The following is a 26,709-nucleotide window of genomic DNA, read 5'->3' as shown; positions in this document are numbered from 1 at the left end:
GGGAAATGGTTGGTGAATTCCTCTCACCTGCTGTTCAGCACTTCTCATCCAGTGCAGTGCCACAGATGGAGAGAAGGGACACAGGGTATCTGCTCTGCTGGGAATAACTTGCTCCTTGGAATGGACACAGAGCTGGGGCTGGGGTCAGCCCACCACCCCCCCAAACCATGGAAGGAAGCTGCATCAAGGACACAGGGGTTGTTTTTTTGTAAAAATTTATTCAGCGTAGTCTGGCAGAGGTTATACACAACATCTGCAGCGTGCTCTGCACACACTGAGCACATCTGGGGATGACCTGCAGTGTATCCCACATTCCAGCCAAGAGCAGGGCTGGACAATGGCATCGTGTCAGGAGCCAGAGCAGGAGACAGAGCTGAGGCTGTGAGAGAGGCAGCAGTGGGTGAGAGGCATTCAGGGCTGGCTGTGGCTGCAGCAGGATGCAGGGGCTGGGTGTCTAAGGCAAGTAGAGCAGGATGCACGGGCTGGACTGTGGAGCTGTGCTATGGATGCAGCAGCAATTCCCCATGGAGCCGTGCACCCTGTAGCTGTTGGGGTTGAAGGAAGGTGCTGAGGAGGAACCTGTGCTGCAGCCAGCACCCAGCCCCTGTGTCACTGGAGCTGTGGGGGGCAGCAGCAGTGCCCAGCCCTCCCTGGTCAGGCAGCACTGAGGCACTGGTATAAATACTGTGGGAATCAGACTTCCAGTTATGGCTAGGAAGAAGAGGAAAAGCCGTTTTTCCTGAAGGTGCTGCTCTGAGCCTGCGGAGCTGTGTGGGGAAGGGGCAGTGGGGACTCCCAGACAGGGAAAGAAAGAAAGGGGGGGGGAAAGCTCATGTTCATCCCATGGCCAGCCCAGAGCAGTGTAACCTCTGCAGTTTGTATTACATTGTGTTTGTGTGGATATGAAAAATTCCTATGGTATAAAAATAGAGAGCAAGAAATGGGACAGCTGACTTCAAAAAAAGATAAAGTCTCTGGCTCCTGATCAGTGAAGTTACATTATGGGTTTTTCAGGTTATACCTTGTAACCATAAACTAAAACCAACAGAATTTCCAAATCTAAAACATAAAAGTTTCCACATCAACTCTATCTCTCGTAGTGCATCTCATCCTTGGCTATAAAGTATTTACAGATTTTATTCATTTACACAATATGGCTTCACTATATTTGTAACACAAAGCATTAAAACATCTTTGAGCAAAATTCTTCATAAAACATTCTGAATACAAAGTTTGGCATTTCAGTGATTTGGCTGAGAAAGCAGCAGAGTTACTTGGTTTCTGATTGTGCTTTTTTTTTGGTGATGACAAGCACAAATTTTGGTCATTTCCATCAGGGCTTAACTCTCCCTCAAAGCCCAGCTGAAGGTCCTGAGCTGTGGTTGCAGGGATGCTGTGCTGGACCCCACGTTCAGTCGGGTCAGGAGGGGAGGAGAAGGCCTTTGTTTGGGACTTTGAGAGTAAGACAAGAGAGCAAGGATGTATTTTGTGGTTGTTCTCAAAGTGCAGGTCTTTGGTAGTAACAGAAAGAGCAAAGCGAGGAAGGGGGGTTTGCTGGGAGCAATGTTCAGCCAATTCCGTGGAGGGAAAGGTCCTGGAGCAGGGAATTTTTTATCATCGGGAATTCAACCGAGGAGCGACCTGCAGGAGAAGGACAGGTTTGAAAGTGTGTTCAAAATGTGCTGTAAAAGTTTTAATTCCTCAAAATGCTGAGGCTGTTCAGAGGATGGGCAACCCTCTGATTCTAACGGGAAGGGGTGTCAGTGCAATCTGGATTTGTTCTGGATTTATTTCTGAATAAGCTGGGGTCTGACAGTGCATAAATCAGCTGTGGGGCTGATCTGACTGCCAGGATCACCACAAACAAGCTGAGAAGGGGAGAGGATTTTATTTGAGGTTTTAAATGTATTGAAAATTTGTTTTGCTATGGAGTAAAATGAATCTTGGCGGTGGAAGTAAAAAGTGAGGACAGTCCCTTGCTGAGTGTGAGGAGGAGCCCTGTGCCCAGCTCCAACTAGGGGAAAGGCTGGGGTAGCAGGAACATCCCATGGCATGTGTCCCATGCCAGAATGCTGGTTTGGGTCCAGGGTAAGTGATCCCCAGCCCACACTCACCACTGTTAGATGCCCGTTCTTGGCTTTGGCTATGAGCAGTTCTGATCCCGAGATGAAGTCGATGATCCCTTCTTTGCCTTGTCCCGCTGTGAACTTTATGCTGTGAAGAGCAAAGGGTGAGAACAGCCCTGGTGAGCCTGTGGGACTCTCCAGGAGCTGGGTGCTGACAGAGCTGCAACAGATGTGCTCTGGAGCCTTGGCTGAGGTGGGTTGGGTACATTTGGATGGGGTACAGGAAGAAGCAAGGCCCTGGTGTCACTCACCTGCCCTGGTTGATGTTGATGTTGTTGATTTTGTTGGCCAGAATAGCTGCTTTTGTCAGTGTCTCAATCACGTGGTCGCTCTGCAGGACAACATCACCCTGGGAGGAGAGTCCATGCTTTAGGATCATGGCTTTGGTGTCACTGCACCAAAACTAACCCCTGCTGTAAGGGACAGGGACATCACCAGAGGGGATGAACAAGCACTGCTGCGCCCCAGCTGAGAGCACAGGGAAATGCCAGTGAAAGAGCTGGCACAAAGTCACACCCCTGTCACCTTGTCACCCCCTCCTCCCAGGTGGATGTGCTCCCTGGAGGAGGGAGGGATGAGCCCCCAGTACCTTCTGCTTGTTGTCCTCGCAGTGCACGTGCAGCACAAACAAGTTGTCGCTCAGGCTGCTGACTGAGATGCCTGGGGAGAGGTGGGAGTGTCACTGGCACTGCCTGGCCTGGGAGGGCTCACAGCCTCTCCAGGAACGCAGCAACTGCTCCCACCCAGCACAGCTGAGAGGCTGGAGAGGCTTCAGGGCCCACACTGCAGCAGGCTCAGCAGTTCCCCCTTCCTAAGAATCGGGCCCCTGTCAGATATTGCAAGGGCCAAAAGCTGCAGCAGTGGCTCAGGCAGCTGCTGTGCTGCAATGGTGCAACTCCCCCATGGCCAGACCCTGCAGAAATCCCTGCAGGGATTCTGGGATTTCCCAGACCCTAGGAAATCACTGAGGGTGGGTTGAGGGAGATGAATTGAGTCATTTTGGTGACATTTTATGGAGCTTCATTTTAGAAAAATGCAATTTCAAGACACTAAAATGCTTGCCAGGATCAGCTCATCCCATTCTTGTCCAGGACAAAGATAAATGGGAGTTTGTAGTGGTACGTGTGACAGTGCAGCTGAGGAGCAGGGTCAGGGGAGTGCCCAGCCCCATCCCTGTGCCATTCCCACCTGTCAGGTTGGAGTAGTCGATGCGCTGCTTGATCTTGGACTCCTCCACCACGATGGCCGAGCTCTGGGTGAGCAGCAGCTGCCGTGCCCTCGCCTTGTAGCCCCTCCTGTCGTACTTGACCACGGGCACTGCATACTGAAACACGAGTGAGCAGGGCCAGATCCCTCCTGGGACACTGCCAGCCCCCAGCAGGCACCAACCAGGGCTTGGGAAACCAGGAATGCAAAAAATTCTCTGTGCCAGAACTTCCTCACTGCCCCAGAGCAGCTCTGGACATACCCTGGTAGCTGCACTGCCTGGGGACTGGGAAACCCAGGTTTGGTGTCACTCTGGGGGTTTCCCTCTTCCCCTCCAGCTGTAACCCGTTCAATTCTGAACTGCCATCATTAAACTTCCCAAATCTCCACTTTCTAATCCATCAACTCTTCCCAGACTGTATTAAGCTTGTAATACTTTGGAGGACAATGTAAAATTCTTGCTGTACTTTCTCCAGAGATCTAATTTGCCCTTCTTCTGAATAACTGGGAGCATGACAAAAGCTTGACATCTCTCACCTTAAGTGCTTCACTTTCTAATGCCTGAAGGACTTTAGTATTTATTTCTTCTCTACCTGTATTAAAACCAAAAACATGGGGGGTCAGAAAGGAATTTCCAGCAAGAAAAGAGTTCATTAATCCCCCCCTTCCTTCCTCCTTTTAAACTTGGCAACCCCCACTCACCCAGTCGAGTGTTGATGAAGAGCCTGGGAACACTCTGAGGATAATTGTCTTTTTTACCCTTGAAAATCTCACTGGCAATTACTTTTTGTTCCAACTGCAAAGACAAAAGAAGTGTTCCTATTTAGTATAAAATTTCTCCTCATTAAAAAGATACATCTGTGTTAGGAGAGATGTTCCCTTTGTGGTTTTATTAGCAGTCATAATTCAGTCCCTGCTTGGATGAGGAGTCACCCTAAACTTTCAGTCCCTGGAGGTGGCAGAGCTCCAGCCCCTGTCAGTGACCTGAGCCCTGGCTGGGCTCTTTGCTCCAAGAGCAAACCCGGGGCTGGGAAAGTGGGAAATCCCCACTGCTGTCCTTGGGGATACAGCAGTGACACAGGACAAGGCACCTGGGATGATTTACAGGGAAAAATGGGGATAAAAGAGGCTCCTGATCAGGGAGTCTGGTTTGCTGGGGGAAAGCAGCTGCTGAGCTGAGTTAATCCCATGTCCCTAATCACAGGCTCAGCCCCAGCCTCTCATTCCAGGTGTCCATGCACTGCAGAAGGTGAGAGATGGTGCAGTGAAAAACCCTCCTGGCAGTTAGAGCCAACATCTATTCTCTCTCTTTACTGAGCTCTTTTTTAATACAAAAACTCCCTCCCCCTACCTTTCCATGAGATGACTCAAATCTCAGTATCATTTTTATTCTTTTTAGCTACAACAGAGCAGCTGAAATGGTTCCTGTAACTTCTCTGTTTGGAAAATGACTGGGTTTGTGTCTGCAGGATTCTTACTCTCTACTTTACATGGTACAGGCAGAATAATGCAGCTTCTTATATTTTTAGATTCCATGGGCAGAGTAGCAGGGCTTTTCAATAGAGAAATTATGTGGGGCCTTGGCTCCACAGCCTGTTTAAATAGTATCTATTGAAATATGTATAGAATGGCGTCTCTTCTGTGCACGTTCCAGGCTTTTAGTGTTTTGTGTCTAACCTAAACCCAAATCAGTGACACTCCTGTGGCACCCCAGAAAGCAGCGATTCCCATCCCTCAGCTCCCCACTGCTGCCCTGATGCCCAGGGCAGGGCCTGGCCCTCGCATCCAGCTGCTCCCCTCCTCCATTCCCTGAGAATTCTGCCCTTGGCAATGTCAGGGAACCCTGCAAAGGTGCCCTGCAAAGTACCTGCTGCTTCCACTCGGGGCTGATCCTCTTGCAGTAGGTCCAGACCATGTTCTGCATGCAGAGCCTGCGCAGGAGCTGCGACGCCTGCGGGGAGCACGGGAGAGGGCACGGTCAGAGCTGGGTGCAAACCCCCAGGGACACATCCAACAGCCCAGAGCCAGGGACAAACCCCCAGGGACAAACACCCAACAGCCCAGAACCAGGGACAAACCCACAGGGACACATCCAACAGCCCAGAACCAGGGACAAACCCCCAGGGACAAACACCCAGCAGCCCAGAGCCAGGGACAAACCCACAGGGACAAACACCCAGCAGCCCAGAACCAGGGACAAACCCACAGGGACAAACACCCAACAGCCCAGAACCAGGGACAAACCCCCAGGGACACATCCAACAGCCCAGAACCAGGGACAAACCCACAGGGACACATCCAGCAGCCCAGAGCCAGGGACAAACCCACAGGGACAAACACCCAGCAGCCCAGAACCAGGGACACACAGGGACACATCCAGCAGCCCAGAATCACTGACAGACCCACAAGGACAAACCCAACAGCCCAGAACACTGATAAACCCATAGGGACACACCCAACAGAGGAGCAGCAACTGCAAAAAATGCCCTGCTGGGTTAAAAAGCTGTTTCCTGACCAGGAATTAAATAAAAATAGTTGATTTTTTGCCTTTCTCTATGAGCTGTACCTTCCATCCAAACAATTCTTTGGATAAGGTAACTGGGTTTTCTGCAATATTTTGTTTTGAGCAGATAAACCAATTCAAACAGATGCAGGATAATAACAGCAACAGAGGGAACTGAATTTGTTAAGAGAAAATGGAAGGGAATTTCAGAAATGGATGAGAAGCCCAGGAGAAAATGGTGTTGCAATAGCAGCACACTCCAAGAAGCTGCAATCCTCTGGGCCTGGATTCCCCTCCCACATCCCAGGGCTCATTCCCACCTCACAGAGTGATGGGGGAGGAGTTGGCCATGATTTGTCCAAGACATTTTTTGGTAAGTTCCTCTTGAGGTTCATCAGGAAGGAGAATCGGATGTAATCCAGGAAATACTCGTTCTCTGGGCACCGCGGGTGGTTCCGGTAAATGAAGCCTTTAATGAACCTGTGGGTGTGGAAAATATTGTTAGAAAATTTTAAAAGTCATCCAAATTAGTGCTATTTAAAGGTTCTATTTCCTGAGTTTTATTTAATTGCTGTAATTTATTAAAAAAAAACTCTGTAGTGACAAGAAAGTTTATTTTTAGCATCTGATTGTTAAGGGATGTGATGTCTGAGGGCTTGGGCTGCTCTTCACACACCTCCTGATTGTCTCCACTGCCCATTTCCTCTTGGCAGCTTTTCGGCGTCCCAGGGTTCCCCTCCACCAGGACTGGATGGTGATGGCTAAAAATAACACAAAGATTTTGCATTAAGGGAGCTCCTTCATCCCCAGACTGACTCCACACAAAACTGGCACCAAAAATGCTCAGGAAAACCCACTCTGGAAATAACCAGCTTTCAGAGGGGCATGGGGGCAAGAGTATGAGTTTTCAGTAATCTGATACATGGGATGAATGTCAGTAAAAGGATGGGAATTGCTGTGGGAGCTGCTGGGGGAACATCTCTCCCTCCTTCTGTGTCTCATACCTGAGTGTTTCATGGTCAGGAATTTCTTCCGGCGGTAGAAACCTCTCCACGTCGCCTGCATTTTTGTGGCTGGAATTGCAAGAAAAGCAGCAATTTGCAACTGTGACCAAGCACATTTGGGTAGAAAAAGACTCAACTTTTTAAAATAGAAATTTACTGCAAGTGTGAGTGCCTCACCCAGACTCTGCTTCCTCACTTCCAGAGCATCTTCTGTGGCAAACAAGGTCTTGGGAAAGCGGATAAAAATCTTTGTTCTGGAAATAGGAATGCAGAATTACATTTTGCATACTGGAGCAACGTGCTTTTGGCATCCCCTTTGGGCTCTGTAATCTTTCCCTCCCCCATTATCTAGAGAAGCTTCATTTCAAAGGGACAACAGGGACATGCAGTGATTCATAACCTCAAACTGAACACAGAACTGACCGTCCCATTTTGTATTCTTCTGGTTTGTAGCCAAGATGCTTCACCAGCACAGCCACCCCATCATAGGGCCGCCCATCCCATGTGGGCCACGTCTCTGGACACAGGGATTTGTACCTGGGAATTGGCAGGAGAGGAAATCTCAGGGAGAGAAGTGCAATCCAAGGAGCAGGAGAATCAAGGGAAGGGAGAGGGGTCATGGGAAGGGAGACAGCCCAAACTTCCCACCCCTCTAGGTGGTAAAGCTGCCCCTGTGCTGTTCAGAACAGCTCCCAGCCTCAGCAGCAATGGGATGAAGCTCAGGGAGTGGGAGCAGCAGAGGAAAGAACTCCAAAGTAGCTTCACCTCTGCAGGAAAACCTCGTATTTTCTGCGGTAGGCGAAGCCGGCTCTGCGCACCCGGAGGTTCTCCATCAGCCCCAGGTATTTCACCTGGTGTCGGATCAGGACTTCATCAAATCGGTCTTGGCAGGGCATGGAAAGGGACAAACACCATCAGTGCACAGCTGCCCCTTGCTCTAGAGAAGGGGAACGTTCAGCTCTGGTTGTGTCTCACGGGATTATTTTAAACCTCCAATGAATTCTCACAGCACAAGTGCCACACAATTTTGTGTTTCCTGCCTTCTCCCCTCCCATCCCTTTTTAATTATTTATATTTTGTTCCAAAATGAAGTTTTTCCTTTGGGATGTTTTATGCATAGAGGAACCACAACTGAGGGAGAATAAGGTGATTATAATGAATTTACACAGGTCAGTAATTCTTTACTTTAACCACCACCTTCCTCTACCCAAGAGCAGTGCTCCTGTTGTGATTCCTGGCTGCTGGCACTGCCATCCCCCTCCCTACAGAAGCTCAGCCCCAAAATGAACCCAAAATCTTTCGGCTCCTTTCTGTGCCTCCCTGACTGGGATGCAATCCCTGGGCCATACCAGCCTGCTTGGCATCGTTGGGTTTCATGCAGCGAATGTAGGAGGGTTCTTTGGACATCAGGATTTCCATGAGTTTGGAGAGGCTGTTTTTGAACTGAGTTGCTGCCTAGGAGAAAAAAAAAAGAAAACTACACGTGAAGGGATGACTTGGAGCTGGCTACAAACCAGCAGAATACAACATGAGGGGTTTACATTCAGATCATGTCAGAGTTCATGTTTCAGAAAAGGAAACGGCCACAGCTCTGGAGCTCTCACCGTTTCAGGTCTCTTTTTGTCTGTCAGCTCTGTCCTATCAAAGCACTGGTTTATGATGGGGTTCTCCGAGTTGCACATGGTCTGCAGAGAGAGATGTTTTCAGAGATGAAGTACAGAGAACTACCAGAGAAACCTGAGGACAAAACTATTTAAAAGAACAAAATGAACACTGGGGTCTCAATCAGTCTTTTCAGAGCGCAGCCCTGTGGACACACAGCCTCCAGGTGGAGTCTAGAAGAATCCTTTCCCTCAGGTGCCACCTGATTTTAAACCCAACTCCCCATTCTGTCCTGGCAACTCCTCTCTCCACACTCACCTCCTTCAGGTTCCGGAAGAGAAGGTCGTTGTTTTTATCGAGAAAACCTGGAAGAAAAAACAAACCACTCAGGCTGCTCCACTGGGGCCTCAAGGCAGGGATTTGAGATTTGAAATTAATCTGGTTGATCAAATGATGTGGGGATGTATTTAAGGCGCAGACTTTTGGTTTTTCTGTGTTACCTGCAACACTGTAGGTGACATCCCCAGCGTAGTGCGAGAGCCGGAACTCCTCCCGCCCCAGCGACTTGCGTGTCTTCTGGTCAGCGAGTTTGTGCCTGGGGAGGGAGCAAACACCCTCAGGAGAAACAAAATCCTGCAGGATTCACTTCAAAAAGCACCAGCACATTCAGTCCTGGAGCAGGACTGTGCAGAGGTGAGCAAGGAATGCAAACTGGACTTGGGGATTTTCAGGTAAATAAAGTTATCAACCAGCACATCACAGAAGTGTCATTAAATGTATTTATGTTTTAATTAAAAGGGAAATTTCAGTGTTCCTTGCAGAGTGGTTCTGTGTGCACATAAGATGTAGACATCCTAAACTGAACATTCAGAACAAAAGCAGGACATTCAGAATAAACAGACATTTGGAGCTCCAAAACTGGAGTAAATAATCTGCAACATGAGAAGTGAGTCAGTAACAAAAGTTTTGTTGCCCCTATTGCAGTCTGAAGCTCAGTCAGGCACTTAATGTTGACAACATATTTTATGTTATCTTAAATATCAATCAAATCTCTCTGTAAAAGAAAATTACCATCTTTTATGTGGGACCCAGCACAGTGAGGATGTTATTCACACACTGGAATCCCTCAGCTGAGAGAACACTCACGTGAGAAAATGAGGGTGGTTCTTCACAGTCTCCTCCAGTTTCTCCAAGAACGTTGTGTCTGTGGCATCCCCAGGTCTCAGACACTCCTCATCCTACAAACACACAAATTCCAGGGATTTCTGATTGGGCTCTGCCTCTGAAACTCTCCTTTAGTTTGGCCTTTCCACAGATAAACAACTTTTAGCTCAATAAATGAAGAATTCTTGAGCTGAAAAGGAAAACATTTCCCTCCTTACAGACTGCCTGGATTGGGAGCTGCTTTCCCCACAGCCCATGGAGGTGATGCAATGACTTTTAATGGTGTCATTATTTAGTGTATTATTGCTTTTCCCACCTCCTCAAATACTTCCAACATAAACAGATTTTTCCCCATGTTTTCCACTACAACGCCCAAAATTTTTCCTTCAAAACTGTTTTCAACTCACCAAAATAGAAATGATGCCTTTGAATTTCTCTTCCACCAAATCACAAATTATTTTGTTATTGAAATACTGAACTGGTTCCCACTGCAAAGACAAGAAATCACACTTAGGTGAAAACAACTCAAGACTGGAAAAGAAATGTAAATTTCAGAACATTTCAGAGAGCACCCAATTTAAACAATCTTTATGTCAAAGCTTTTTCACTCATCACATTTGTTTTCCTGACATTGCCTCTATTAAAATCAGAATAAAAGCTTGGGATGGCATTACTCACTTCCAGCTGTCTCACACAGTTACCAGGGTTTCAAAAAGAAGGGAAAAAGGAAAATTCTTTAATTCCTTGATTTGGAGATCATGGCAGGGTCTCTGGAAGGAGAGGGAAGGGGGATTTGGGCTCTTACCGCGATGCCCTCGGACTCGTACTCCTCCTGCTCTGACTTCAGGGTCAGCTCTATGAAGAGCTGCTGCAACTTTTCATTGCAATAATTAATACAAAACTGCTCAAAGCTGCAAAGAGAAATCAGAAAATAATCACTGTTTGTAAAGAAGGAGCTACAAACAGTGGGAAGAGCAGGGATACAGTGAATCAAGAGAAATAGATTTTTGTGATGTGTTTATTTACTGACTGCATGCATTTAGTAAGTTTATTATTTAGGAAAACGGACATGAAGGATGGAACATGGAGGAACACAAAAGCCTTGAATAAAGGCCCAATAACACTGCAAATTTGAGAGTCTGGGTTCAGTGCCACCTGCCAGGGAGGTTCCAGACTCTGCCAGTCCCATCCCTGGTTTATCACCACCATGGGAAGATGCCACAACAGCCAGCCCTGGGCTGGAGAGCTGGACAAAGGCACAGCTCAACATAAGGCATGAATACAACCAAAAAACAACAGCTGATTTTAAATACCAGCACCATTAACAGCTGTAAATGCTAAATTATTAGCTGGATGTTGTGTTAGAAGCCATGTGATTAGCAGTTTTTCACCTGATGTCCTGACATTTAAATGCCACCTTCCTTACTAAGAAATAGAACAAAGTCTTGTTTCACAAGGGAGAGAAAACACCATAAACTGAATAATGTAATTCAGAATTTATCAAAACAAACCTGTTGTGCTGGAAAACCTCAAACCCATAGATATCCAGCAATCCTAGAACTGTTGTACTTCTCCAGCCTGGAAACTTCTCTTCCTGCAGCAGAGCAGAAAACAAATGTGGTATTTACTCACAGCTATGATCCACGCCTGGATCTCCATCATCTAATCCCAGCGTTTACTCCACAATTCAGAAAACAAATGAATTTAGGAATGACTAAAAGCATGGAACTCGCTTTGAGGCTGAAAGATGTGACAATTGCTTTCAGTTTGGCTGGATCTCAACGAGCAGAAGGTTCACTTGCCTTGTAAGCCAGGGATTTGTTGACCTTGTTGACCAGCCAGGAGAAGGTGCGGCCGTAGACAGCCTTGGCGAGGGCGTCCCTGGCGTAGGCTGCCTGCTCCAGGTTCAGGGGACTCACCAGCTGCAGGCAGGAGCAGAGAGACCCCTCAGCACCCCCCAAACCAAGGGATCCCCTTTTCCTGCCTCATCATCACTCAACAGCCACTCAAAAGCACCCTGCTCATGCTCAGCAGGTACCAGTGGGACCCCTGCAGTGACAGCCTCCTGGCAGAGCCAATTCCTTTAATCCCATCGGGCTCCCACATCCCCAGGGCCTGTTCTTACCTCCTCCCCTTTTGCTATGATCTTCTTGTGGATCAGTGCATCCCGAAGAACAGAGCCATCCACTGCCAGCAGCTGCATGCAGGATATTCAGTTAATTTATGGAGCTGTACATTGCATTCTCCTAAAATCCCAGCCCAGTGAAACAACCCTTTATTTCCCACTCACACTGAACAAAACTGCAGCATCAATCCCTCCCTTGCCTCCTTTCTGGCAGGGATATGAGCTAACAAATGAATTGGCTGGAAGGAAGTGACCAAGCAAAGGCACTAAGGTGGTTCTTTCTTTAAAACTCATTCCCAGAGTCTGTTCCTCACTGTGGAAGCCTCAAGGCAGGGGTGGGTCAGGTGGTAAATAGAGAAGTTGTCAATTAAATGGGTTTGATGATAATATTTACATTCTATTTAGGTGAAATAAAAGTGAAATTTATGAGAACTTCTATATCACAGTCTTATGATGGTATTAAGGTCAAAGGAAGGAATCCTCTACAATTCACCTTTCCTGTAACATCTCCCTCACTGGTGATACTCACCCTGGCCAGGTATTTAATCTGATTCTCTGTGGTGACCTGAGCATTCCCCTGCTCATCAGCAGCAAACTGGACATTCCCCAGGTGCAGGACACTGGCCACAATGCTCAGCAAATCCTGCCATGGAAGCAACAGGCAGACATCAGGATGATGGAATGAACACACAGCAATTTTTTTTGTCTTAATTCACTTTTTAGGAAAGCATTTTATATATTTTTCAGGATTTTTGTGGGGAATACATTAACTATTAATTGATTCACTGATTTCAATCAGAAATCCTAAATTAAAGCAGAAAAAATCCTTCAAAGTAGGAAAATCTGTGCTGCTAAACCTCACCTCCACCTCACTGTCATTGAAGCCGATAACTGACAGGGCTCTCCTCATGATCTTCCACTCATTTTTGTCATTTATGGAACTGACCCTTGCACAGTGACCCTAAAAAGACACAGCTTGATATAAATAAGTAAATAATCATCAATGATACATTATCCATGCCCAATACAGTGTGTTTCTTCTTACAGCAGTCACCTCAGAGTTATTTCTGAAATGAGGGAAGGAAATCACAAAGTCAACAACTGGAGATATCCCAACCCTGTGATACAATATTTTAAGAATTCTAGTTAATATTCACCTTTACTAAATAGTGATACTGCTGTGGGTTCTTCTCAAGGCCCAGCCTCCTCAGCAGGTCCTCCTCCCCTCCCTCCAGCAGCTGGTAGAAGATGTGGAAGTTCCTCTCGCCGTGGTTCTGGTGCACAACTCGGGATTTCTCCAGGAGGTAGTTCAAGATGTGGCCCCCGACAGGAGCCCCCTAAACCAAACCAGACACGTGGAAAGAGTTCATCAACAGAGAGGAAAATGTTTCTGCTTCTTGATTGTTTGTTCAAAGACAAGATCAGAAGCAAAAGCCCACAAAAACACAGAAAATGCTCTGTCATTCTGTGCCATAAGCTCTATTTCAGCACGGTGGTGCTTTGAGTGCTAAAATTCCTTCTAGGAAATCACCACAGAGGGAAAGCACCAAAACTGAGTGTGGAGGGATTAAAGAAGACCTAAAGGCCTGGAGGATGGCAGTGCTGAGCTCCTCAGCCCCTGCACTGCCCACCGTGTTGGTGTTGGCCAGTTGGGATCAGAGTGGACACAAACTCTGTGCAAAGTTACACAGGACAGGAATAATCTTCAGAAGTCTCAGCTGCTTTATGCGGATTTACCTATATAAAATACCCTAGAAATAAAAGGGTTTGATCTCAGTGTCTCCTTATACAGAGAAATAAGGGAGGAATGAAAGGAGAGCGAGTGCCATGAAATCCTCTGGACCCAAATTTTGCCACCACAGGCTCTGCTTATGCTGTCACCAAGGGAATGCAAAGCACTCACTGCACACACACAAAAACACAAGAACACAGAGAGCTCCTGTAACTGGGACCAGTCCTGACACATAAACCAGACTCCAAGTTACCCTGTAATCAAACTGCACATCCATGTACTTCCCAAACCGACTGGAGTTGTCATTCCGAAGGGTTTTTGCATTTCCAAAGGCCTGAAATGAAAACGATCAGAGAAAATTAAGTGAGTACCAAGTCAGATTATTTATAACACTTGGGTGAAGCTGCCAGTTATTTATTTACAGCCCAGGATTTTCCTTCCTGGAAACCCAGAAGGAAACAGATTGCTCCCTGAATTCTAAGGCTGATCTTTGCACCCTGTGCAAGCAGTGCAGATGGAACATCCTCTGAAAACACCCCCATCCCCCTGCAGGCTGATTTTAATGCCAGTCCACTGCTGGGAACATATGTCACGTCTGACAGCCCTTCCCAAGCCTCCTCTGCCACCACAGCCGTTTGTCACTGCCTGAGGGGCTGCAGGCTTCCTGCTGCTGGGAGCTCGCCTGGGAAACAGGGATATAGGGCACAGGGATATAGGGACACAGGGATATAGGGACACAGGGATATAGGGCACAGGGATATAGGGACACAGGGATATAGGGCACAGGGATACAGGGATATAGGGACACAGGGATATAGGGACACAGGGATATAGGGACACAGGGATACAGGGATATAGGGACACAGGGATATAGGGACACAGGGATATAGGGACACAGGGATATAGGGACACAGGACACAGGGATATAGGGACACAGGGCACAGGGATATAGGGACACGGGGATATAGGGACACAGGGATATAGGGCACAGGGACACGGGGATATAGGGACACAGGACACAGGGATATAGGGACACACGGATACAGGGACACAGGGATATAGGGCACAGGGATATAGGGACACAGGGATATAGGGACACAGGGATACACGGATATAGGGACACAGGGATATAGGGCACAGGGATATAGGGACACAGGGATATAGGGCACAGGGATATAGGGACACAGGGATAGAGGGATATAGGGACACAGGGATATAGGGCACAGGGATATAGGGACACAGGGATATAGGGCACAGGGACACAGGGATATAGGGCACAGGACACAGGGATATAGGGACACAGGGATAGAGGGACACAGGGACACGGGGATATAGGGACACAGGGATACAGGGACACAGGGCACAGAACACAGGGATACAGGGACACAGAGCACAGGGATATCTCACGGCACTGCACGCAGCCAGGGCTGGACACTAGAGGACACCACAGCACCAGAAACTGAGCCCAGCCTGTCTGAGCTGCCCCTTTGCCGAGCCCTGCAGCGACCCGGAGCTCTTCCCACACCAAATCCCCTCTGTCCCCAAACCCCATCCGTGCCACAGCTGCTCCTGGAGGGCTGGCAAGGCCAGGACTGCTTTGGCCGGGAATCAGAGCGGGATTCCCCCCGATGTGCCCAGCCGGCATTCCCAGCACACGCCGTGTCACGCTCCATGGGGTCCCGCTGTCCCCAGCGCCCCAACGGGGAACCGGGAGCATCCCCAGGGCCAGCACTCGGCGGGAGGTACCTCCAGGACGGGGTTGGACTGCAGCAGCCGGTCCTTGACGGTCTCGACCTGCTGGCTGGCGGGGCAGGTGACAGCGTAGTACTGCAGGATCTTCTTGGTGGCCTCGGTTTTGCCGGCGCCGCTCTCGCCGGAGATGAGGATGCACTGGTCCTTCCTCTCGGTGCGCAGCGAGCGGTACGAGTTGTCCGCGATGGCGTAGCTGCAAGGGGACAGCTCGGATCAGGGGTTTGCCCGTGAAATCCCGGCACAGACATCCCCCAAAAACAGCCCCGGGCTGGCTGAGATCCCAGCTCCTGCACGCTGGTGACAACACGGGACAGCACGGACACCTCTGCTCACACCTCACCACCGAGCCAGCCTTCTGCAGGGTCGCGACACAAACTGTCAAATTCTTTGAGACTGTTCTTTTGACTTTTTTTTTCTGACAAAAAAAGTTAGAAGTAGACTAAATTGTGCAGATCAACTGGCTTTTCTAAATATAAATGATCTCTCAACACTGGTCCCGTGGGACAGAAAAGTTTTACACTCAGGAAACACCTCGTTCTCTGCTGGTATTTTTTCTTGCTTATTTTCTAAGTGATGAAACGCTCAGAAGGTCACAACAGAATTTTGCTGTCTGGGTGGCTCCAGAGCTTCTCCTGGATGGTGGGAAGAGCTGGAAAAGCCACCACAGATTAAGGAGCATCCTGCAGATCCCCTCTGCCCCACTTCCTCTCCCTGCACAGAGCCTGGCCCTGCCCTTCTGCTTCCTCCTTTGCTGCTTTTTCTTTCATTTCTGTGTTGTGAGCAGACAGGACCTCAACCCAGCCACACACACTCCTGCAGCACCAGAGAGCAGCAGGGGATGAGTGACAATGGGGACAGGAAAAGAGAACCTCCCTAACATTTTCAGCTCTCACATGTGGTGAGCAAGCAGGTATCCTGTCTTCTTCTCTTCTTCACACACCTGACAACATTTTAGCAGCTTGGCTTTTTAAATTATTTTTCCCTTTATTTATTTATTTTTTTTAACTCTCCTGCTGTGCTATTAATTAGAAGTAATCACACCAAAATAACAGCCCTGGACTTCTCCAGTCTATTAATACTTGGTGCTAAGGCAACACCAATGAGCTCCCTTGGCAACACATCTCGCCCCACAAAATACATCATGTCCCTCTCTTCCCATCCAGATTCTGCCTCTGGAGTCTTGTGGAAAACAGCTGAATAAATGCAGATTTAATTTGGATTTGAAGAAGTGCCTCTGGCCCCTGTGCCTTTATGGGGTGGTTTATGGCCCCGAGAGCTCCAGTCAGGCACAGAGTCACTAGAAATAAAGATGTTTATGGTCCCCTTTGCAGGCCATAAACAGGACAGGGTGTGACAGATCTCTGGGAATATGCTGGGTTCCAAGCCCAGAGGGATAACTTTCCTCCTCTGAGTGTGATGCACTTCCCAGAAAACCCAGCTGAATTATCTGACACTGGAATAGAGATCTTGAAGTGTTTTGGCTTTCTAGAGTCAGTTTGGAAGAAGAGAAAGAGGAAAAAATATGAGTTACAGGAAAAGGAGAAGCCCAGAGCACCATACTGCAGATGGAGCATTTTGATGCTCCTCAGAGGATTTTTTAAATGCATATATAATCAAATAATGCAATAAAATAATCAAATAATGCAATAGAACAGCAAAAAAAGTCAGCAAAAAATTCTGTTCTCCCAGTGGGAGCAGCAGAACCCAGGATCACAGCTCTCCTGGACTCACTTATGAGCTGCACATTTTACAGCTTCTGAAGGGACTTGTTAAAAGGAAAGAAAGCCTAAGAAATAATAAGCAACAGTGTGATTTAAGTGGAATTAAAGCACGTCTGCTCAGTGCTTCATGCTATCTATGAGCATTATCATCCTGTACCTACTGCACCTTTAAAACAGAGCCACACTCCAAGGATTTTCCAGAGAGTCCCAAAATTCACATTTAAGGGTACAGAATCCATTCCCTGGCCATAGGCAAGGAGAACTGAGGTTTGAATGCAGGGTTTTTCAGGTTTAATTCTCCCCCATCTGGGTTCACACAGTAAAAAATCGTATTTTTGTCCTAACAAATCCAACATGAAGTGCTGAGACTTTCCCAAGTAATGGTGTTTCTCCCCCTCTCTGTGCTTGCAGCACATTCTGGTTTGTTTACTCTCCTGGGCTCTGTGCCAGCAATAAGAAACAATCCAAATAGTTTTCTCAAAAATAATATCATTTACTCTTCCAAGATGTCTTAAAAAAAAACCCAACAAAACACAACACAACATAAAAAATCCTCCAAGAGGTGCTCAGAATTTGGCCTTTAGTCCTGAAGAAAAACCATTTTGAAGCCATGTGGCCTCAGCTCTCAGTCATCTTTTTCTTTCAGTCTGGCAAGAAAAATTCAAACGCTTTCAAAAATAATTTTAAACCTCAAACTTTTTTTTTTTTTTTAAATGGGAAATTGGGAATGCTCACCAAGCCAGACCATGTAAATAAATACATTCCTTGTTCCAACAGGCTGATGGTATCTTAGCAACAAGGGAAATACCAGATAAATATTGGTCAGGCAGTAACAGCAGAGGTAGGAAAGAAACCCCCACACAGCAGAAACTCTTTCCCCTACTTAGCCCCGGACACAGAGACCCCAAATAACCCTGGAACAATGAACTCCTGTCCTGCCAGGGCTGGGTAAGCAGCTCTGTTCCTGCAGCCAGGAAGGAACCAACTCCCTTTCCAAATACTGCCCTCGCAAAGGCAACTCGTCCTCTTTGGAGAGAGGAACAGGAATAGAAAGAGCCTCACACCACACCCTCGGAGGATCCTCTCTGTCCCTAGGACTTCCAGAGCTGCTGGGACAGGGCAAAGTCCTGGTTTTGCCTTTTTTCACGTGTCCCAGCTGCGTGGGAGTGACAAAACCTGCCCTGGCACCCACTCACAGGTGAGGAGAAACTTCATAGAAGCTGACGCCGCGGTAGCGCTCCATGTTCTGCTTCGTATAGATTTCCAGTTCCTTGTAGGGATTCACAGACACCAGCACAGAGCCAATGTAGGTCTGGAAAACAGAACACAAAGCAGGGAGCTTCCAGGAGGTCTGGAGGCACAGCTCGGGTGTCTCTGGAGGCTGGACACCCATCCTGCTGCGCTGGGGATGCTGCTGAGGGTTTCCAAGCAGGTCAAGGGTGCTGAGGAAGAGAACTCTCAGCTCTGGGAAAGTGACGCTGCTGGAGTTGTGCCAGCCATGTTATCCTCGCTGAGTAAAAAGCACCTCAAATGGTTTTAGGGTTTCCAACAAGCCACAATTCTGGATTATTTCTGATAAACATTTAGGATCGAGTTCAAGTCTGGGGTTGTGGAAGTGAGTGAACTCAGAAGATGGAAGAGTGTGGTGGGGGTTGGGTTTTCAGTGCTGTCAATGCCACCAAGATCTCAACAGGGGCACTGCAGTGAGTCCCTACACCCATCAAAGCCAGCACCCCAGACTGGTCCTGGCACAAACCCCATGGTGCTGGAGCTGCCACCAGCACCTCCAAACCCCGCTGCAGAGCCAAGGCGGGCTCATCCCGTGCACCAAGCACACCCCAGGTCACTGAGGGACACCCTGGTGACTGTCCCTGCGCCACTCACATAGATCAGGTTCTCCTTGAAGCGTTTCCTCAGGTTTTCAATGAATGCAGCTTCGCTGGTGAAGTTTTCCAGCAGGACAAAGTCCTGCACCCCGACGCGGTCCCGGGCCGTCAGAGCGCTCTCCATGGTCAGCCGGATGCCGTTGGCTCCCAATCCCTGCAGCCAAAAGCACAGGGAATTTGGGATGGCTGTGGGTTTGCAGGCACTTCCCTGAGTCCACAAGAAGCACAGTTACCCTTGGATAACCATATTAAAATGAGATATTCAAGTGGGATATTAAAATAATCCCACTGTTGCTGCTGAAAACAGTGATTACAACACTTCATCAGACGGCTGCTCTAATTGCTTTGAGGGAAGACAAGCCAGCATTAGGGAAAAATTACTGCTTAATTTCCAATAACTTCAAATCAACCAAAGAAACAAACATTGGATAAAGAGAATAAAACTTGGGTTTCCTTTCCCAGACATCTGTTAGCAGGAGAGAGACTGAAATGTGTTCTCTCCTCTCTCTCATTTCACAACGGGAAGCTGTTTCGAGGTAAGGAATCTTTTATGACTAATGATGATTCATCTCAGAAGGAAACAGCTTCACATTGCTGACCAATTTAAAAGTTCTAGCAAGGCACCCAATGGGAAAATTCGTAGAAAATTGAGAAGAAATGAGAAATGGGCATTTCTGCACCTACGCCACTGAATTTAGACCGTGACACCGACGTGCATCGAGACTCCTACCACTGACCCTCCTTTAAAGGTTACATTTTCAATGTGATGTGGGGGAGTCACAAGCATCCGTGGAAAGCACTCATCTGCTGACTCCTGACCTCACTGTAAAGAGGGAGGGGAAATCTGCACCCAGGGGTGACTCAGTGGCTGCCTGCTGGGGAAATCTCTACTCGAGGGACAGAGGTGGGGAAGAGAGAGGCACCACAGAAACCAGAGACGGGAGAAACCACGTGTGAAACCCTCTGCCTCACACCTGCAGAGGTGCATTTCCTCACCTTCTTCAACCCTTCTTACTTTGCAAACTGCTCATAGTAGCACCTTTCTCCTCAACCTTTTCCCTAAAGCACTAAGTGATATTTTGGGATGTTGCACAAACACCAGAGGGGGTCTGTTCCTAAATCAGGCTCATGCACCAACAGTGACCCCAGACATCCATCCCAACCTGGGAATGCCAGACCCTGCACAATGATGAAGATGACATTTACTGACTCACAGAGTTGCTCTCTGCACCTTCCCAAGATGTAAAAGTGGTCAAACCACAGGGACTGATGTGCAGGGAGAAAAATAAACCCAGCCTTGGTCAGGAAGAAAATTTACCTGAAGTTGTGTTAAACAGTAATAAAATCAAGAGTCATTCAAGTATAAATTTGGGTCAAACCAGGTGCAAATCCCTTCAGTCTGCAGTTGTATCAATTCACCAATTTCTGGGTAAATGTTTTTTTTTTTTTTAATTTGGTAAATGATTAGTAAATGCAGTTTTGCCTATTTCTGCCAGTTCTAATTGGCTTCCTCCCTGTAAGCCTGGGCAGAAATGATTGCCTGAACCAAGCAGTTTTCAGATAGGAAAATCAGTTCCTTCTGGAAATCTCAAATCCAGACCCACTCTAATGGCTCAAACACCACAAAGAAACATCATTTGATTTCCTGTTTTATTTTTTCCAATTAGTCTCATGGTCTGGAAGGCCCGAGTTCTAAGCTTGGAAAGACACAGCCTGGGAGGAATTCTGCAGATACTCTCATGAAGTAATCGTTCTAAAATGTCCAAAATTTTCCAAGCCAAGTCCTTCACAGCTTCAGCAAAATGCTCTGTTGTCTTCTACCCTCTTTACCAAGGTGAGGAGAAAAGGGATAACCCTTGGAGAAGGGAGGTGATGAGATACGGAATGGAAAATAGAGCTAAATCACATACAAATAAACTCTGCCTAGACATTGGAATCCTCCTACAGAGCAGAGCAATCCCAGAGCAGGTTTTGGCCAAGGTGATGAGAACAAAGGCAAAACCAAAGGAAAGTAACTCCTTTGCAAGTGGGTAAATTTACAACGATAGTCCTAAAACTCATCTGCCTCAACAAGGACTGAGGAGAAACTTCCACCCTCGCACAGTTAATCCCAGTTTATGTAATCCTGAAGCCTTTCACAGAAAACCTCACCTCAGCAGCTCTTTCATCAGCCCTTCCCTGGGGCCAGGACAAAGTGATCCCAGCTGTGCACATCCAGGAGAGGGAAGAGTCAATGCATCCCCCTCACAACACAGAAAATTCCACTCCTGCCACCTCCTCTGGGACAGGCAGTTAAGGCCAAGGACTTTCGGTTTCCTCCAGTTTTTGTCTCCTCATTCAACTCCAACCCCTCGCCGTGAGAACAAAATAACCACCTCAAATCTGCAGGCAGCTTGAAACAAAAGCCAAACCAATGACTGAAAGTGGATTTTTGGTGATAATTAAATGTGCCTAGGGGATGTGATGCAGTCAGAGCCTCCTGAATATAAACTTCACTCAGTCTTGTACCCTCCCCAAGCCCAAGCTGAGTGCAAATATAAGCCAGAGCTGAGCAATAGGCACTGCTCCATGCCAGCATTTTGCTTTATTGCATATGTCCAAGTCTACCACCAGCTTCAAATGTCAGTGTTAACTGTTTCACTGCCACTGACATCCACACATGGGCCATAAAAGGAGGTGGAAATAAACCCTTTTTGCAAAATGGAAACAGAACAGTCATGCAGAAGGAAGGAAGTGGTGGGGGAAGACACTACTTGAGAAAAAATAATCACAGTGATGATCATATGTTCCTACTGAATGATGAATGTGACAGCAAGGCACTGAATAAATTAAAATAACCAAAATGTTGGCGAGTTTCTGTTAGCAGGCAGGCACCAGATCTGGTGGTTGTAAATTAATGCTAGAAAACCCAGTCTGGGGGGTTAAACGTGGTACAGTGGAGCTAATTAACCATTAAAGCAGTTTGTCTATGGACAACACGGATTCTCTTGTTGTCTTTGCAGGGGATGAATTTCTTTGTGCCAAAGCACCTCTGACTGAGATACATTTACAACATCCAGGCAAGAGATCAGCTTGGACCACTTGCCCTGTGGCAGGGAGTATATTCCAGATAACTGGGAGAACAAAGGCTGTGAGGGTCTGATCAGACCCCTCCTTGTGGAAATCAGTTTTTCTGGAAGCTGCCAGGAGAGCACAGTGGAAGAGGAGCTGCTGTGATACTGAGAGATGACCTCTGTGCAGCTGCACCCTTTGGTTTGCACTGGCCCAGGATTTGTGCAATAAACCAGGCTGAAAATCTGACAGGGATTAAAACCAACTCAGATTCTTTTATTGTGTTAATCCAGGTCGTTTTCCCACACTGGTCCCACGTGTAATGAGGATGGCCAGGGACAGGGTGATGGGGAAGCACAGCAGGGTCAGGGAGGAGCCAGGATTCAGCAGCAGGGCCAGTTCCTGCTGCCTCGAAATGCTTGGGAAAGTTCCACCTCAGAGGCAGGTTGGGCTTAGCCTAAAGCTCAACATCAAATCCCTCCTCCAGGCTTTGCTGCCTCCCTGGCACCGGGTAACACCCCCAAACCAAACCAGCGCAACTCCATCAGCAAAGCAAAGACCAGGAAAAAAAGAATCTGGTGATTGTCTCTGGGTTTTCTCCCTGTGAGATTGGGAGTGTCAGAGGCAGGGAAAGGAGGAAGGGGAGCACGTTGAATCAGTTATTTAGGGCAGTTCCATCTTATAGGTCCCTTATGGGATTAAAAGGAGGATGCAGCCGAGGATCCTGACCTTTGTAGGATGGAGACACCTAATGCCACACGCAGCACAGGCTGCAAATGGGGAATGGCAAAAACCTGAGCAATCTGCATGTGATCTTGGTGCCTGTGGGCTCAGGAGTGCCTGTGCCTCCCCTCAATCCCCCCTTTCATCCCATGCTGAACCTGCTGTCCCGAAGGTCACTCCCCTCCAGAGTGCCCAAACTCACTTCTGCCAAATTTCCCAAAGCCACCCCATGGTGCCGTTTCCAGGGATTCGTTCCCACATTGTATTTTAACCCACTCTTTGCTTTTAATGTCTTCTCCGGAGCCTCAAGCACAACAGTGGCTCAAGGCCAGGAAGGGAAAAGTCCCTCTGGAATGGTGGGGACCAGGCCAGTGCAATCACCAGCGCTGCACTGCTTCCACAAGGCTTTTTCTGCCCTGGGATTGAATTTTGGGAAAGACTTTCGGCTGGTGTAAATTGGTTGCTGAATGCAGCCTGCAGAGTCAGGTTTACATTGGCTGGAGTTCCAGCTTTTCTTTGTGTTCATACAAGAGTCAACAAGACCAGCAAATACCTCCAAGCTCCTGGGAGTACAAAACCACTCAAGACTGTACCAAGGAGTTTCCTAAACTGAGCTGGGAAATCGCTGACGAGGGATTGTGAAGGTGTAAACACATATTTTTCCTTTAAACTCTGCTGAATGCCAAAGCATGATAAAGTTTTTCCTCTGCTTAGGACATGGAGAACTAATACACCTCAGAAATGAAAAACAGGACCTTTTGCTCTGCACAGCAAAATCCAAAGGATTCGAGTCAGCCAGGCTGAGCACAAATTTGGGGGAATTTGTGCTGGAAAATGGGAGAGCAGCACTGCCATGAGCACAGGGGCTTGAGCAGAGCAAGAAACTCCCCCTGGCTTTGTCCAGCAGCTGCTCCACAGCCATGGAATACCCAATGTGGCACCAAGACTCATTCCCAGGCTTGATTTTCCCAGAGGGGTACTGGAATGGTTTAAAACTCAACTCCAGACACAGAGGGAACAGGCAGCACCAGCAACTTCCCACTCCTTTCCATGAGAAAACACCTGGAATTCTCAAAGTGAATGGTCTTGTATGGAGCAGGGAAACTGCACAACTGATTCAGAAAGGAAAGTCACAACACAAACTGAACTTGTGTTTCAACACCTAAAAATATATCTTGCAATATTTTCTCCTGGCAATGTATTTTTACAGATTGGGTTGTATCCATCAGGAGATTCTCTGGAAGAACCCCAGGAAGTGGCTCCATCTGGGAAGAGGCAGGCACCTTTATCTTGGTATCAAGTGCAAGATGATTGATCTGCAGGCTCCAGAAATAGTCACAAAGCCGGGAACGGAAGAACAGGCCAGAACCAAATGTGAGTGGGAAGGGAAATTCAGATTAGATTCTGGAAGACAATGCAAGCCTGAACCAAGAACGAACTTCTCGTGGGGAGGTGGCAGCAAAAAAACATTTGTCTCATGGATAGTTGGACATTCTTCACTGTCATGCCAAAGCTGCAGGAAAGAAAAAGAATTCCTTTGATTTCTACTTCATTCTACAGCCTGGGAAAGAGCTTGGACACAACATGGGCCAGACAGCAGAGCAGACAAAAATCAACTGTTGTATCCACGGCCTCAATTCCCAAGGTGCAGAATGGGAAAGCTCCTCTTTCCCTCTGCATGCAGAAAGAAATAATGAGGATGGCAGAGGTGGACCAGACTGAGGGAATCTGCCAGCAAATCCCTGGCAGACCGAAGTGCAGCCACTCGGGATCCTCCTCCCTCCTGCCACACTGCAAATCAGCTGCTCGTGCTGGACACAGCTCCCTGGGTTAGTCAACAGCTGGGTTGGAAAGAAAGATTTCCTGAGAGGCAGCTCTGTGTCTCCCATAAAAATCCCCTGCAAGCAACCACGTGGGTTTGTCTGCCCTTTCTGAAGCCACCTCAGCTAATAATTGATAAGACAGGTATTTGGCTTGTTTAGTTAAAAAAGAAAAAATCAAATAACAAAAGGAAATGCTTTATGTTTTGCTTTTAATTATGTAAGGCAAATGAGGTGATTTCCCAAAGGACAACTTGGGAAAAGCAGAGCTGTCAGGTGGATTGGGACCAAAGCAGGTAACAACGCTGGTGACACAGACCAGCAGAATTAGAGGAAACAACTTTAGTTTGCAGCTGCCACTCAAGGACCTTTTCTCAGAATTACTTTTTATTCTTGCTTATTTTAGACCAATACATCACCAGCAATGGAATGTCTGGAGTTAGGGAACTCAGAACTTGGTTGTCCCTCTGATACTTCCCATCCTAACCAGATGGAAGGATGGAACTTCAGAATACACTATTAAAAAAATTATATTCAAGAAAAAGAAATGCTACATCCTTGACTAATTCTTGTAAAGTAATTTCTTTGACGTTTTCCACATTTTGGGTAGGGACAAATTGAAATAATAAGTAGCTAATATTATTTGTTCAATATTTATAACATAATTATACCTTCCAGATTTTACTTTGTGGGGGGATGAGTAAGGAAATAAGCAATTAGCAGTGAAAAGGAAAAGGCAGTTGTAAGAACTGATTTGAAGGACAGGAAAAATGTTTACCATCAAGAGGGGTAATGATATTTCAATCAACAGGCTAAATATAAAAGAGCACTAAGAAAAATGAACTAGGCAAAGAAAGATCACCAGGGCTGGAAAAGTAAATACACAGAATTTCTATATTTAGGGAGCTGACATTTTTGCTCTGAACAGATGGCACTAGCTGCTGCTGGTTCAAAGATGTTGCTGGTGGCAGTTTGCTCAGGAGACCTGTGCCCACAGGCCTGGGCATCCCACAGCAGCTTCAGAGGACAAACAGATTTCAAAAAGGCATTTAAAAAAGGCAAAACATCAACTTGCTGCCCTTTCCAATGAGTTTTGGTGCTGATTTCCAGAGCAGCTGAGCAGGTGAAGGGTGGCAGAAGCTCAGACATGAAGAGCCAGGGTCTGCCTGTGCCCCTGGCAGCTTTGGGGCACTGCCTGTGCCCCGTGCCCTGGCGATGCCCTGTGTCCCACTGGCAGCCCTTCCCTTCCCCACTGCATTCCACACCCCCACAGAGCCCTCTCACACCACGAGCTCTCTCAGAGACTCAAACTTTCCAAAGAGAGCTCCAGAGCATTCCGGGGCCACACGAAGGGCACCTCCACCCCACAGCTCCCGCGGGGAACTGGGCACCACCCCGGGCACCACCTCTGCCCATCCCACTGCCACCTCTGCCAGCCTTCCTCCAGCCCACAGCTGGGCACGGGGGCTGGCCCCAGCACACCAGATACCAGCAGAAACAGCCTGTGGAGCCCTGGCACCTCCACTTCCACAGAGGAGGGTCTCCAAAAGCTCTGCCCTGCCCTTCATCATTTTCTCAGTGGTCAGCACTAGAATATTTGGGAAAACAAGCAAGGATCTCTGGATTGAGCAGGTATGGGACACACCAGCCCCATGGTAACTCTTCTTTAACACAGAATTGCTCCAATCTACAGAAGCGACGTTTTCAACTCTTCTCTTCCTAAATTTGGTCACTTTACCAATTAAAGCCTCGAGCATTCTTATCCAGGCAAAAGCCCACACACTTTTTTTATAACACTCCCTCATTCTTGACCTCAGCATCTTCCAGAGTCAGTGAATTCCATGGCCCAATTATTCACTGTATGAAAATAATCTTTGCATCTCTTTGGCAACTTTTAGCTTAATTCAGTGTCCCTGTTCCCATGCTACACAACACAGAAAAAGGAGTGTTTTCTGTGGCACTGTTATTTTTTTTTTTCCTCCTCTTGTCCTCATCTTTTTTTCCAGGTAATAATCCCAGTCCTGTCAATCTTTTGCCACAAAATCCTTTTCCCAAGCCCAGGGTTGTCCCATGCAGGATGCAGGGCCAGGTGTTCTGGCTGCTGCTAAAGCATGGACAAAATTTTCCTAAACTAAAACAGCCTGGAGAAGCTGAGTGGCAATGAATCCTTAAGCAGGTACTTCCTGCCATTCCCTAGGATGGCAGGAATTGGACAGGAGCCCTGGGAAGGAGAGGAGCAGAGCCCAGCTCCAGGACGGTCCTTTCACATCCTTGTGCCCAAGTGAAAGCTCCAC

The 26,709-nt window shown here is 47.5% G+C and overlaps 1 protein-coding gene across 8 annotated transcripts in view; it reads right to left on the bottom strand.

Moving 5' to 3' along the window:
• Positions 1 to 198: 198 nt before the first annotated feature.
• The window catches only part of MYO1C (myosin IC), a 50,065-nt gene continuing 23,554 nt past the window's right edge, over positions 199 to 26,709 (bottom strand). For 4 of the 8 annotated variants that reach the window (XM_085557407.1, XM_077787506.2, XM_077787508.2 and 1 more), the window contains exons 2-32: positions 18,820 to 18,975; positions 18,132 to 18,247; positions 15,209 to 15,407; positions 13,716 to 13,796; positions 12,888 to 13,067; positions 12,593 to 12,691; positions 12,260 to 12,373; positions 11,731 to 11,802; positions 11,408 to 11,527; positions 11,117 to 11,199; positions 10,411 to 10,516; positions 10,013 to 10,093; positions 9,588 to 9,679; positions 8,942 to 9,036; positions 8,760 to 8,806; positions 8,444 to 8,524; positions 8,189 to 8,294; positions 7,605 to 7,722; positions 7,263 to 7,376; positions 7,017 to 7,093; positions 6,840 to 6,908; positions 6,512 to 6,596; positions 6,156 to 6,315; positions 5,200 to 5,283; positions 4,035 to 4,128; positions 3,870 to 3,925; positions 3,315 to 3,450; positions 2,716 to 2,786; positions 2,378 to 2,475; positions 2,115 to 2,214; positions 199 to 1,641 (exon numbers count right to left, since the gene is read on the bottom strand). In XM_085557407.1, the coding sequence (XP_085413533.1) occupies positions 1,615 to 1,641; positions 2,115 to 2,214; positions 2,378 to 2,475; positions 2,716 to 2,786; positions 3,315 to 3,450; positions 3,870 to 3,925; positions 4,035 to 4,128; positions 5,200 to 5,283; positions 6,156 to 6,315; positions 6,512 to 6,596; positions 6,840 to 6,908; positions 7,017 to 7,093; positions 7,263 to 7,376; positions 7,605 to 7,722; positions 8,189 to 8,294; positions 8,444 to 8,524; positions 8,760 to 8,806; positions 8,942 to 9,036; positions 9,588 to 9,679; positions 10,013 to 10,093; positions 10,411 to 10,516; positions 11,117 to 11,199; positions 11,408 to 11,527; positions 11,731 to 11,802; positions 12,260 to 12,373; positions 12,593 to 12,691; positions 12,888 to 13,067; positions 13,716 to 13,796; positions 15,209 to 15,407; positions 18,132 to 18,247; positions 18,820 to 18,945 (3,087 nt within the window). In that variant the 5' untranslated portion in view covers positions 18,946 to 18,975 and the 3' untranslated portion in view covers positions 199 to 1,614. Of the gene's footprint in view, positions 1,642 to 2,114; positions 2,215 to 2,377; positions 2,476 to 2,715; positions 2,787 to 3,314; positions 3,451 to 3,869; positions 3,926 to 4,034; positions 4,129 to 5,199; positions 5,284 to 6,155; positions 6,316 to 6,511; positions 6,597 to 6,839; positions 6,909 to 7,016; positions 7,094 to 7,262; positions 7,377 to 7,604; positions 7,723 to 8,188; positions 8,295 to 8,443; positions 8,525 to 8,759; positions 8,807 to 8,941; positions 9,037 to 9,587; positions 9,680 to 10,012; positions 10,094 to 10,410; positions 10,517 to 11,116; positions 11,200 to 11,403; positions 11,528 to 11,730; positions 11,803 to 12,259; positions 12,374 to 12,592; positions 12,692 to 12,887; positions 13,068 to 13,715; positions 13,797 to 15,208; positions 15,408 to 18,131; positions 18,248 to 18,819; positions 18,976 to 20,027; positions 20,088 to 26,709 lie in introns of all 8 variants that reach the window. The other 4 variants (XM_085557404.1, XM_085557406.1, XM_085557405.1 and 1 more) reach the window with 2 other exon arrangements.

This window comes from Lonchura striata, chromosome 19, assembly GCF_050655825.1.
Source record: "Lonchura striata isolate lonStrDom1 chromosome 19, ASM5065582v1, whole genome shotgun sequence".
Lineage (NCBI taxonomy): Eukaryota > Metazoa > Chordata > Aves > Passeriformes > Estrildidae > Lonchura > Lonchura striata.
Note: the sequence above shows the minus strand (reverse complement) of the source record. Positions and strands in the feature narration are given on the sequence as shown.